Raw genomic sequence first — 14,275 nt, 5'->3', positions numbered from 1 at the left:
GTTTTTTCAAAATATCTCAAAATTTTGAGGGCGTTTCAAAATCTATGAAAACGGTTTTAGTATGTCCTCACCTAGGCCTACAACCCCCAATAGGCTTTTCAAGTTCTGACAAAAAGTGTCATTTTGTAGCAGGGTGTTATTAACTATCTATGAGTGATTTTAGATTTTGATATAAAAATCGATACTTGGCGGGAAATATAAGTGATCACAGATTATTGTCCTTTTACCTCTAGGACCTCTTATTAACGATCTATTACTGATTTTAGATTTTTCATATAAAAATCGATATTTGGTGGGAAATATAAGTGATCACAGATTATTGTCCATTTTCCTCTAGTACGTCTTAGTAACGTCTATGAGTGATTTTAGAGTTTTCATATAATATGAGTGATCACAGATTATTAAACTTTTTCCTCTAGGACTTCTTATTAACGATTTATGAGTGATTTTAGGTTTTTCATATAAAAATCGATATTTGGTGGGAAAAATGAGTGATCACAGATTATTGTTGTTTTTCCTCTAGGACCTATTATTAGCGATTTATGAGTGATTTTAGGTTTTTCATATAATAATCGATATTTGGTGGGAAAAATCAGTGATCACAGATTATTGTCCATTTTCCTCTAGTACGTCTTAGTAACGTCTATGAGTGATTTTAGAGTTTTCATATAATATGAGTGATCACAGATTATTAAACTTTTTCCTCTAGGACTTCTTATTAACGATTTATGAGTGATTTTAGGTTTTTCATATAAAAATCGATATTTGGTGGGAAAAATGAGTGATCACAGATTATTGTTGTTTTTCCTCTAGGACCTATTATTAGCGATTTATGAGTGATTTTAGGTTTTTCATATAATAATCGATATTTGGTGGGAAAAATCAGTGATCACAGATTATTGTCGTTTTTCCTCTAGGACGATTTATGAGTGATTTTAGGTTTTCCATATAAAAATCGATATTTGGTGGGAAAAACGGGTGATCACAGATTATTGTCGTTTTTCCTCTAGGACCCCTTATTGACGATTTATGAGTGATTTTAGGTTTTTCATATTAAAATCGATATTTGGTGAGAAAAATGGGTGATCACAGATTATTTTCGTTTTTCCTCTAGGACCTCTTATTAACGATTTATGAGTGATTTTAGATTCTTCATATATGAAAATCGAAATTTGGTGGGGAAAATGAGTGATCACAGATTATTGTCGTTTTTCCTCTAGGACCTCTTATTAACGATTTATGAGTGATTTTAGGTTTTTCATATTAAAATCGATATTTGGTGGGAAAAATGGGTGATCATAGATTATTGTGGTTTTTCCTCTAGGAGCTCTTATTAACGATTTATGAGTGATTTTAGATTCTTCATATATGAAAATCGAAATTTGGTGGGGAAAATGAGTGATCACAGATTATTGTGGTTTTTCCTCTAGGAGCTCTTATTAACGATTTATGAGTGATTTTAGGTTTTCCATATTAAAATCGATATTTGGTGGGAAAAATGGGTGATCACAGATTATTGCCGTTTTTCCTATAGGACCCCTTATTAACGATTTATGAGTGATTTTAGGTTTTTCATATTAAAATCGATATTTGGTGAGAAAAATGGGTGATCACAGATTATTGTCGTTTTTCCTCTAGGACCTCTTATTAACGATTTATGAGTGATTTTAGGTTTTTCATATAAAAATCGATATTTGGTGGGAAAAATCAGTGATCACAGCCTATTGTCGTTTTTCCTCTAGGACGATTTATGTATGAGTGATTTTAGGTTTTCCATATAAAAATCGATATTTGGTGGGGAAAATGAGTGATCACAGATTATTGGCGTTTTTCCTCTAGGACCTCTTATTAACGATTTATGAGTGATTTTAGGTTTTTCATATTAAAATCGATATTTGGTGGGAAAAATGGGTGATCATAGATTATTGTGGTTTTTCCTCTAGGAGCTCTTATTAACGATTTATGAGTGATTTTAGGTTTTCCATATTAACATCGATATTTGGTGGGAAAAATGGGTGATCACAGATTATTGCCGTTTTTCCTCTAGGACCCCTTATTAACGATTTATGAGTGATTTTAGGTTTTTCATATTAAAATCGATATTTGGTGAGAAAAATGGGTGATCACAGATTATTGTCGTTTTTCCTCTAGGACCTCTTATTAACGATTTATGAGTGATTTTAGGTTTTTCATATAAAAATCGATATTTGGTGGGAAAAATCAGTGATCACAGCCTATTGTCGTTTTTCCTCTAGGACGATTTATGAGTGATTTTAGGTTTTCCATATAAAAATCGATATTTGGTGGGAAAAATGGGTGATCACAGATTATTGTCGTTTTCCCTCTAGGACCCTTATTAACGATTTATGAGTGATTTTAGGTTTTTCATATTAAAATCGATATTTGGTGAGAAAAATGGGTGATCACAGATTATTGTCGTTTTTCCTCTAGGACTTCTTATTAACGTTTTTTGAGTGATTTAAGATTCTTCAAATAAATATCCATATTTGGTGGGAAAAATCAGTGATCACAGATTATTGTCGTTTTTCCTCTAGGACCTCTTATTAACGATTTATGAGTGATTTTAGATTCTTCATATATGAAAATCGATATTTGGTGGGGAAAATGAGTGATCACAGATTATTGTCGTTTTTCCTCTAGGACCTTTTATTAACGATTTATGAGTGATTTTAGGTTTTTCATATTAAAATCGATATTTGGTGGGAAAAATGGGTGATCATAGATTATTGTGGTTTTTCCTCTAGGACCTCTTATTAACGATTTATGAGTGATTTATAGGTTTTCCATATTAAAATCGATATTTGGTGGGGAAAATGAGTGATCACAGATTATTGTCGTTTTTCCTCTAGGACCTTTTATTAACGATTTATGAGTGATTTTAGGTTTTTCATATTAAAATCGATATTTGGTGGGAAAAATGGGTGATCACAGATTATTGCTGTTTTTCCTCTAGGACCCCTTATTAACGATTTATGAGTTTTTTCATATTAAAATCGATATTTGGTGAGAAAAATGGGTGATCACAGATTATTGTCGTTTTTCCTCTAGGACCTCTTATTAACGATTTATGAGTGATTTTAGGTTTTTCATATTAAAATCGATATTTGGTGGGAAAAATGGGTGATCACAGATTATTGTCGTTTTTCCTCTAGGACCTCTTATTAACGATTTATGAGTGATTTTAGATTTTTCATAAAAATCGATATTTGGTGAGAAAAATGGGTGATCATAGATTATTGTGGTTTTTCCTCTAGGACCTCTTATTAACGATTTATGAGTGATTTTTAGGTTTTCCATATTAAAATCGATATTTGGTGGGAAATATGAGTGATCACAGATTATTGTCCTTTTCCTCTAGTAACTCTTATTAACGGTCGATGAGTGATTTTAGATTTTCAATAGAAAAATCGATATTTGGTGGGAAATATGAATAATATCCGATTACTGCCTATTTGTAGACTTAAGAACATTTTTTTCAATTCATTTGGTAAATGATTAAAACCAGAGACCGAAAATAACAGGTTCACTTTCATTTCAATGGTAAATTCTCATTCGCAGCCATTTAAAAATAATTTTTTGGGATATATCACTGAGAGAGTGATTTATTTGAGAAGGTTGGGGTTGAGAGAAACAGAAAAGAAACAAACACAAATAATCTGGATGAGTGATTTATAATTTATTTTTTTCGTAAAGGTCAGTTTGTGACTTTTATTTGCGAACATGAAAAATAAATCGCAAAAATGCATTTTTTGCAAATCAACGCTTAAATATATAAAATTGATCAAAAGATTAGTAACAATTTAAAAAAAATTCTCATTTCTGTTACTCAGACTTCATTACTTCATACTTATCATATTATTTCCATAATTTGTTAAAAATTACTAATAATATGTTATTGTATGTAAATAAAAGAGAAAGTAACAGTTATTAAGAACAAGAACAAGTTAATTGTTTATCTCACACCAAACCATTAAAAAACAACAAAAACTAATAAAGGTCATACCAAACCATTTAAATAAAAATCATTTTATAACTGTTATTTTCTGTGATTTATTTTTATCACAAAACTATAAATCACAATTTGAATTTTTGGTATATGGACGAGTTATTTTCGATCTCTGATTAAAACATAAGTAAGTTTAATGAATTTTGTTATGAATTAATTCAATATAAGCCATTTTATGAAGTTAAAGGATTTCATTTAGTGAATTAAACTCAAATTTAAATATTTAATTAATTCGAAGCTGTGTGTGAAACAAGTAATAATCTTTGATAATTTATAACTATTTTTTAGCTAAAATGATTTGTACTACTTGAATTGTCCTCTGTCCTTTAAGTATGAATGTGTTTATAGCAGTTTAGAGAACGAATGAAAAACTCTGTGTTTATTTATCCAATTGAGAAATTGTTTTGAAAACTGTTGTAGCACGTAGTTAAAATACAATTGAAATAAATTGTTGGTAGTTAAAATTTAGCTACAAAATAGATACATTTTAAAGACAGATACATAGATACACAAAGATAGAAACTAAAACCCAATTGCTCATGGCTTGAAAGCAGCAATCGGCTTAAAGATAAATTAAAACATGAATTATAATAATATGTGCAATGAACTTTCTTTCTCTGTTGTTTAAACAAAAATATATACAAATTGTAGACCTTGACATTTTTAGTTTATGTTAACCTGAATATTTTATTATTCAGTAATCAAATACGTCAATGGCACTTTAATAGTTTAGTTTTAATGAACAATATTGAGGCGATTCGGCGATTCGGAAATTAAAGACTTTGTCAATTGGGTTAATATTTGTAGGAGAAGACTTAAATATTTGTTTGTGATGCCTGGTCATCTTTTGTAAAGTGTATTGTTGGTGAACTGGACAACAAATTTAAATTAATATTTTGTTTATTTTTTTGTTTTTTTGTAAGAAAAACGTGTTTCCCTTAGCAGAATAATTTATGTATATGCTGTTTACTTACATACAATTTTAAAATTAATATTTCGAAAATCATAAGCCACAACGGACAGTGGAGCTAAATGTATAATAATAAGTAATCACTTTAAAACTTGAAATATCAATAGAAAAAGATTTTGAATCCTTCCCTCTTAGATATCAAATATTTACAGCAGATTGTAATTTAGAAAATCTATATTGATTACTAATTATTCTAAAGTCACACATTGTTTGGTGGAATTAAATGCTAGTTGGGCACATAAGCCAGCATTTCTATTCATCGCTTTTTGTATTATGGTATTAAAAAATGAAAAATTTTATAACTTTAACGTTTTTAACGAGTTATTTTCATTTTCGTTTTCAAATGATTTTGCTACAAAGTGGCTTGTGATCCCCCTTTTATAATTGATATGAATTTTAATGACCACAGTTCAGAAAAGTATGCCTTGTTTTAAACAAAAATTGTCGTTCTGTTCCGTAACAGATGAGGTTATCTTCTAAATGTTACCATTCCTTATCCTAAACACCAGATACCTCAATTATTTCAACTGACACCTATACCCTTCCCCTTAATATACACAACTATAAATAAAACACATATAAATATTAAAAAAAAAAAATAACTTACAGTGCAGTCCTCTTCATCCCAGAGAAATTTACAATTATTACGACCATTGCACTTGAGGTTTCCAGCAATACATGTAGCATCTTCGCAATCATACTCGTCCTCGGCGCAACCTACATTACAAAAACGAAAAAGAATCAAAAAAAAAAAAACAGATGAGAAAGCTTTAAAAAAGATCACGTAAATGCAAACAAATGCAGGGTGCACAATTGCTTATAAAAGGACTTAAATGAAACAAATCACCCCATGTACACATATTCACACTTGGAAAAACTCATATTCTTCTTCTATTACATATAAACGCTAACACAATTCCCCTCTAAACAAATACCAGACTTAAGTAAACAAATAGAAGTGTAAACAACATAAAATAAGAGTAAGAATAAAGCTTAATCTCAATGTTTATTAGGATGTCCTCAAAAATTTTGTGATGTAGCCAAGTAAAATAAAAGGGAAGCGACACAGAACTATTGCTTATAAAAGTTTATATACAAGGGACCAGTCAATTTAACATGATGATGGCTTAGAGGGGGGCAAATTGACCACTTGTTTGGAGTCCAAGATATGTTTTAGAAATGGGTCTGAAATAACTATACTTTAATTTGGGGCCATCCTAGTGTTTATTACACCTTAATAAGTATATGTGGGTGTATTTTTGTATGTGTTGTATACCATCATCTAGACTTAAGCAAAACCTTTTCAATAAGAGTCCACTAGAATTCAACCAATAAACCACAATAGTGGTGTTTGATAAAAAAGACAGTACTACACAATATTCCTTACGGCATGGGTTTGTATTTGATTTGTCTTTGTTGGTGGGTGTATAACTAATACAGACTCAATTCAACAACTCAATTACTTTTAAACTATTAATAGTTGAGCAGTTATGGGAAACTGTCCCTTAGGTTGGCCCTTAATAAACAAAAATAAAATTTTTGCCAGTCTCAACCCCACCCCCCAGTTTGGTAAAAAAAAAATTATCCTGAAAAATTTTTTGGTAAATCGGTTGGGGTTAAGACGTGCCGCAAGCCCTCTGAGGTTTTGAGATGCATTTAAAAGGGGAAAAAAATAAATTTTTTCAGTTTTTGTAAAAATTTAGCTATTAAAAAATTACTTTTGCAATTTGATTTAAAAGAATAGAAATATGCACGTAACACAGTGCAAAACCAAAAAAAAGACCCGAAAATTCTCCCAGTTTTGACCAAAGTCATGAACATTTTTAATGGGGACCCAAAGTATTGGGTCCTCGGTGTCATTTTTGCAAAAAAAAATTATCATTTTCTCAGGCTCATATCCTGCAAACAGTTCGGAATTTTTATTTACTCTCTGAGGTAAAGTTGTAGCCCTTGTCATAATGAACAACAATTGTGAACATATAAAATCAAAAAAACTCCATCTTCAAGATAAAAATTGCAAAAAACTTTAAAAAATTCGATTTTTTACCTTTTTTCCCCTGTGCAGGTCCATATGTAGCAAACCGTTCAAAATTCATGGAAACAATCAATTACAAAAATATACCTAAGATCTCAATAAACAACTTTCTAGAATATATGAACTTCCTAGGAATGATTCTTAACACCGTTTAGGTAGGTCAATATAAGTTAGTAAGAAAAAACTAAAAGGAATTAAGTGTTTTAGGTCATATAAACTAAAGTATACTTTTAGGCAGCTAGAACAAGAAATGTAGGAACAAAATTAAAATATTTTGAGAACGTTAATGGCCTGGGGAATTTTTAATAACTTTAACATTTTTTAACCAATTTTTGTCTTTTATATCTCATTACAACTACAATTAAGTACACTTTTCGATTGTTTTATATAAAATTGCCAAAGTAATTATTTAATGGCAACATTTTTACAAAAATAGAAAAATAGCATTTTTTATTCAATTTCGTTCTCACGAATTTTAAGCCTCGTGCGGCACGCCAATTTTTAACCGATCTAGCTCCATCCTTTGCCACATTTTTTTATGTTTCGTTTTTGAAACAGATGAGTTTTCAATTTTTCCTTACTTTAAAAAGAGTCCACGTTAGAGTCAATAGTTTAAAAAGGAATTGTCTGGTTCAATTGTAATGTGTTTTAATCCTAGTTTAATTTAAAATAATTTAATTTTTTTGGGCCTCCCTGATGTACAGACTTCCATATGCATCTAAACACAGACACTGTTAACAACATCATTATTTCCATCTTATATAGGATCAGATATTTATTTATGCTTTTAATAGTTAGCACAGTTAAACTCTAGCTTATACAATGGGTCCTTGAGCTGCAATATTATATGAAATATTTAAAAAAAAACTATTGCGAAATAAAAATCAATGCCGAAGTTTGTTAATTTTTCATAGTTATTTTATTACACATGTGTTTAACTTAAAATCCTCTAAAAAAATATTATAAAATCCTGCTATAATTATAGTAATCCAGGCTTTTACATTTACACAATATTACAATTTAGTTAAGAGCTCGAAAATTGTTTAATTTTCTCACCTGCCTTAAATGTTATCTCTTTCTTTTACCCTTTTCAAAACCCTTATCTCTTTGCCCATAGTGCATTAGTAATAACAATGGAATACAATACAAACGACCGTCATCCTACTTGTCATCATCGTTATCAGCAGCATCATGTTTAACTACAACCTTAGAGGATAAAAACTTTTACAATATTTTTTTAGTCGTCTGTAAACAATAATAGAAACCAAAAAAAAAAAATGGCAACAAAAAAAATCAAAAGTAAATTTTGTATCACACTGAATTCTAGTTTTTGTTGTCACATATATACAATTCACTCACACATACATACATATACATTAGGGTGGCCCTGAAAAAAGTTGTGATGTTCCAAACTAAAATTAAATTTTAATACATTCCAAGATACCATTACTTAATTCTTTTTTCCTATACTCAAAGGACTTTTCTTAAGGTCTTCATGATTTTTTTCATATTATCACAAAGGAAACTTATGAAATATTAGCATCATGTAAAAGATCTTTGAAAGCGCCAAAAAGTAGAGATAACAAATTTGCACTACATGTTAGCCTCTCCCAATGTAGAGCCACTAAGAAGGGATTATTGGAAATACGAAGATTTAGGGGGTAAAAACGGGTATCATCTAAACTAATACAGGTACAAAACATATTCTAAATGCATATTTATCTTCTTAAAAAAATATCAGACAGTGTTGGGTACTTTTTTTAATTCGAGTACTTTAGGATAGAAGATGGTAAAATCGATATATTGGTACTTTTTTGGATCACTACACGCAGAGAAAAAATATAGTCGGGCATGGTTACTGTAACCATTTCAATATTGTTACAAGTTTTTTAACTATATTATAGTCACAGTAACCATTTACATGATTGTGGTAACCATAATATGGTTAACTTACGATTCACATGATTGTCTCAACCATATATATGGTTACAGTAAACATATATATGTTTGTGACAACCATTTATATGATGAATAAAATTATTATATTATGATAAAATTATTCATCATAAATATGGTTGCCACAAACATATATATGTTTACTGTAACCATATATATGGTTGAGACAATCATGTGAATCGTAAGTTAACCATATTATGGTTACCACAATCATGTAAATGGTTACTGTGACTATAATATAGTTAAAAAACTTGTAACACAATATAAATGGTTACAGTAACCATGCCCAATTATATTTTTTCTCTGCGTGTAGGTATCTTTTTAACCCATAAAAATATATATATGGGGGATTTCTGAGTCAGAATTTGACATTTTGGCCAAATAGGTGATTTTTCTCATCCATTTAACTTATCTATTACCTATTATTCTTAGAAAAATGTGTTCCAAATTTCGTCAATTTTTCGAAAAAAAAAATGTTTGAAAGAAAAAGTTTGAATTTGCAAAAAATTGTATATCTTGAGTTCTTCTAGGAAATGACATAAGCTTTCTTTTAAGAAAAAAGGGTCCATTTTGGAAAAAAAACTAAAAGTTTCTGATTTTTCAAAAAATTTCGAAAAATTGAAGAAAATGTAAAAAAAAAATTTCAATATTTGGAAAATTTTTCAAGATTTGGAATTTCACATCGAAAGATAGCGAAATGTTATATATTTTTGGGCCGATTTTGACGAAACTTATGAAAAATATAACACAAAGTCTAGTGTTTACAATAACAGCACAAAAATGGAAATTAACCCTTAATAGCACTTGGGCTCCAAATGACTTGAGGGTCATTTTAACCCCAAATGGTCTTAAGCGTTAATTTCCATTTTTGTGCTGTTATTGTAAACACTAGACTAGACTTGTGCTGTTATTGTAAACACTAGACTTAATTTTATATTTTTCTTAAGTTTCATCAAAATCGGCCCAAAAATATATAATATTTAGCTATCTTTCCATTAGAAATTCCAAATATTGAACATTTTGACCTTTGACCTTCACGATTTAAGGGTTAACGTTTTCCGATTTTAGGAAAACTATCAGACTATATTTAGAATTACCTAAATTATAATATTCTGAACAGATTTTACTCAAAAACCATAACAGTAAGGAAATTGGGCCCATTCGCCAAAATATGGCAAAAAAATTAGTTTTTCTCAAAAATCGCAAAATTTATATCACAGTTACGGAAAAACTGTAGGAGGTATTGACATACTTTTTTCACATTTTTATTTCATATTATGTTGTCAATAAATCCCCATGTGATGATCAAAAAATTCTGAAATTTGTTTAACAAAATTTTAAAAAATTTGAAATTGCAGCTTTGAAACTGCCCTTAAAAAAATATATTTTTTTTTGGTTATACCTGCTAATAGGTTAACGGTATCCTATGAAGATAAAAACTCATATGCCCGTAAATATGGATATATTTGAAGTAAAAATAAGCTTTTATTTTAATATTTCTCAAAATATGTTTTGTTCCTATATATCTTGTTCTAGTGGCCAGAGACACGTTAATGGCCTGGCGATTTTTTAATAATTTTAACATTTTTTAACAAAAATTTTTCTTTTATATCTTATTAGAACGATAATTACATACACATTTCGATTCTTTTAAATTAAATTGCAAAAATAATTATTTAATGGCAACATTTTTACAAAAACTGAAAATTTGCATTTTTCCACCAATTTCATTCTCCCGAACTTTAACCCTCGTGCGCCACGCCAGTTTTTAACCGATCGAACTCAAACTTTTTTCAAGTTTTTGTTTATCGTAACCTCACACCTGATTTTTTCAAAAACACCCAACTTCGGGGGCCGGTAGCGACCCCTAAACCGTAATAAAAAAAATTATGCGCCATTTTTTCGTGGTGCTTAATATATATTTCGGTTGTCCTATAACAAAATCCAAAGTTTTTTGTTTATGAAACAGCCTAGTGTCCGTATAGGGTTATAGTTTTTCGTGATGCACTGTGTTATCGATCATTGAGTGATTTTAGATAATATACTGAGTGAGATTACAAAATGTGGGTCTTTATTGTACTTTTGCTTTATTCTAATGATACGTTTCGAATAAGTTTGAGTCCACATTACAATGAACCAATAAAAATGAATGGAGTGAGAATTCATAAAGACAGATTTAGTAGTACTTTTTCTATGTGTTGATTCAGCTCCCTAAATATTAATGACAGGACAAACATTTTTAGAAATGGTCTTCTCAAACAAACCAAACTTTCATTTTAGTTAGCAACATCGATCACTTACTTTTGATCCATAAAAATGCGCCACCCTACAACATTTACATTCATACATTTAAGCATTTGTATTCATTTATTTTATATAGATTTCGATTTGTTTTTTTTTTATTTTTAGTTCGTTTAGCATTTGTTTGTTGCTGGTTGTTATTGCTATTGTAATACTTACTCGAACTTCCCCGTTCTCTAAAGGCGGTATACAAAATGGAAAATGTTGAATTGATGGCACTTTGTTCGGCATAAAACCGCACATGCAATATATTTGAATCTGATGTGATGCCTTCACCAGCAGAGCCACAAAAGTTTTTAACTCTATGCAGCAGCACACAAAAAAAATAGAGAAAACAGAAGAAAAAGAAAAATTAACTTTTTGTGTTAGAAAAAAAAAAATAAATAAAAATATTCTCGCTTCCTTTTACTCTAGCGAGTTAAAGCTGCAAAAAAAAAAGGAAAAAATGTAAATATTCGTTAAAGTGAAATACAAAATAAAAAACTAAAAATACATGTAGATACTATATAGAAAAGACTGTATGAAGCTATTCAGTTTTATTTATTTATTTTTTTCCTAAACGATAATCGTTGTTGTGTGATTTTTAAATCTTTTGCCACAGTTTCAACAGAGGTGGGTTTCATCTATAGGATTGTTAAAATAAAGATAGAAATCCAATTACATGTAGCTTAGACTTGTACAAAAAAAAAAAAATATAGGAGAGAGATACAAAAATATTTTCTAGCTTTATTTTATATTTTTGTTTCGTTACAAGTACAATTTACATCAATCACTTTACTTTGTTGCCTCAATAAACAATTCAAATGGTGCAACAATTTTTTTTGGGGGGGATTGAAAAGCAAAAATATAACGATTTTACAATTTGGCAAAAGCAATAGATTAGTTATTTATTTTTCGTATTTGTAATGTTTTAGGAAAAGGAAATGTTTCTATTAATGTGGTGGAACGGTATAAAGCCATTGCACTCCATCATAAAGCCATTAACAATTATATTTAGGGGGGTGCTTTATTTATATAATGTGAGCAATTCAAGCAAAAGGTCTATGATCATTAGACATTAGTCAAAATTAAATAGTAAACCCTTAAATGAATAAACATGAAGTATCGGTTCTTTATGATTTTAATAAGCCATTAAACTATAATCGATTCAATGTTATGTGTGAGGTATGAGCAAATTGGAAAGTTTTTATTCCTGGCAATGCAATGATCTGAATATAGATGTCTTGATAAATCGTGATCTTACAACAATATCCAGATGAGGTGAATTGAACCGAATTAATTTCAATGCACTCAAAGCTCAGTGTCACAATCATGTCTGCGTGAGTTTCTGAAAACCATTTGTTTTTGTTACGAGAATACATTGTGACGTCATATATTTGATATTACGAAGGACACTTTTAGGTGATTGGATTTCTTGAGACATTGTCGGAGGTATTTCTCTCTTCCGACATAATTTGTATAAGTATGAATTGCTTTCATTCGTCAAAAATTGGAATATAATTTTAAAGTATGTGCCGCAGCAGTAAGGTCTAGTCAAGAGCTGCTGGACCGGGTACACAGAAAAGCGGTAGATCTAATAGGGAATGAAACTATTATCCTGTTTATTGATACTTTAGAACATCGTCGGAATATTTTTTCGCACAATAAGTTTTTTAATATAGGGTGTATGGCTTAACAATGCAGGATTCACAACAGATGGCGTATACATAATTTTGAAGGGTATATTGAACAGTTGAAGATTGTAGGGTTAACCACGTGCAATTAATAAAATTGTTTTATCAAAATAAGTGCACTGTTCGGAGGGACATTTCTGGAGATGTAACGTGGTTAAGTATATACCTACTTTCCCGTACATAATATAAAATAATAAATTTAATAATAAAACCATTAAAATCAATGATTAAATTACCACCTAGTAATTCTCATTTAGTTTATAATAATTTGTATATATGTACGTAACGAAAGTTTACACACTGAAGGGGCGGTTCATACGAGACAGAACTTGCCAACCACTTTGGTATTAATTTATCAAAGTAGACTGACATAAATGGGTCAACCCTTTTTCTTCGAGTACCGATAATATATTTTACCACCGACTTCGGTCGACTGTTCAATACAGGGGCTTCGGCTGACTGTTCAATACAGAGACTTCGGTCGACTGTTCAATACAGGGATTTCGGCCAACTGTTCAATACAGAAGCTTTGGCTAACTGTCTCCCTACAATATTATAGTTTTAGTTATCACACGTTCATGTACCAACGAACCGCATCACCAGAAACCCGTATTTACCGCTTGTGACAAACTGCCCAGTTAGTGAGTCGTATCAATATATCGTACCGCCGACGACTATTGAAATCCCGAAGAATATTAAATACAGATCACCAGAACCGTCTACATCCGAACGTAGAATCATCACCAGAAATCCGACAACATCCGAACGTATTATCGTAGCTGTTCGTAATTCGTTATAAATAAACACTTATTATATTGTTACGTTTTAACCTTTTCAAAACGCTGGTTTATTTTCTTTAAATAAACCGGATACTTTTGATTGCAAATAAAAGCCGTTTAGTAGTTTGAAAATGGTAACAACTCTTTATTTATTCAAATGTACAACAACAACAGAATTAAATAGTCACTCAATGTTTTTATACACGTTTGTAAATTCGCAGAAATACAGACACAATTTATAATGTACACGAATTTGCTTGAAAAACACAACACACTTTAAGGCGGAAAGCGTCTCTGATAAACTCACTAACGACTGCAACCTCTGCCACTATTTATAACACTGCCATCTGCACTCTAGATTGTTCTTTAACTGTCAAAATTCGAATATTCTAGATCTTACTAATACATACGCCATCTGTGGTGTACTTTCTACAATGTTCCTTAACTGAATATTCGAATTCGAATACAGCGTTGCCAACTTACGATCAAATCAACTGAAAGCTTTTATTTAATAATGCCCACAGATAAGTTAAA

At 30.2% G+C, this 14,275-nt stretch overlaps 1 protein-coding gene across 1 annotated transcript in view; it reads right to left on the bottom strand.

Annotated features, from left to right (window-relative positions):
* Neto (Neuropilin and tolloid-like) overlaps positions 1-14,275 on the bottom strand; it is a 279,692-nt gene that overhangs the window by 57,111 nt on the left and 208,306 nt on the right. The window contains exons 9-10 of the mRNA XM_065508961.1: positions 11,449-11,591; positions 5,605-5,714 (exon numbers count right to left, since the gene is read on the bottom strand). Coding sequence (XP_065365033.1) covers positions 5,605-5,714; positions 11,449-11,591 — 253 coding nt within the window. The remainder of the gene's footprint in view (positions 1-5,604; positions 5,715-11,448; positions 11,592-14,275) is intronic.

The sequence above is a fragment of the Calliphora vicina genome, chromosome 4 (assembly GCF_958450345.1).
Source record: "Calliphora vicina chromosome 4, idCalVici1.1, whole genome shotgun sequence".
Taxonomy (NCBI): domain Eukaryota; kingdom Metazoa; phylum Arthropoda; class Insecta; order Diptera; family Calliphoridae; genus Calliphora; species Calliphora vicina.
The sequence above is the reverse complement of the archived record's forward strand: the minus strand, read 5'-3'. Positions and strand labels throughout refer to the sequence as shown.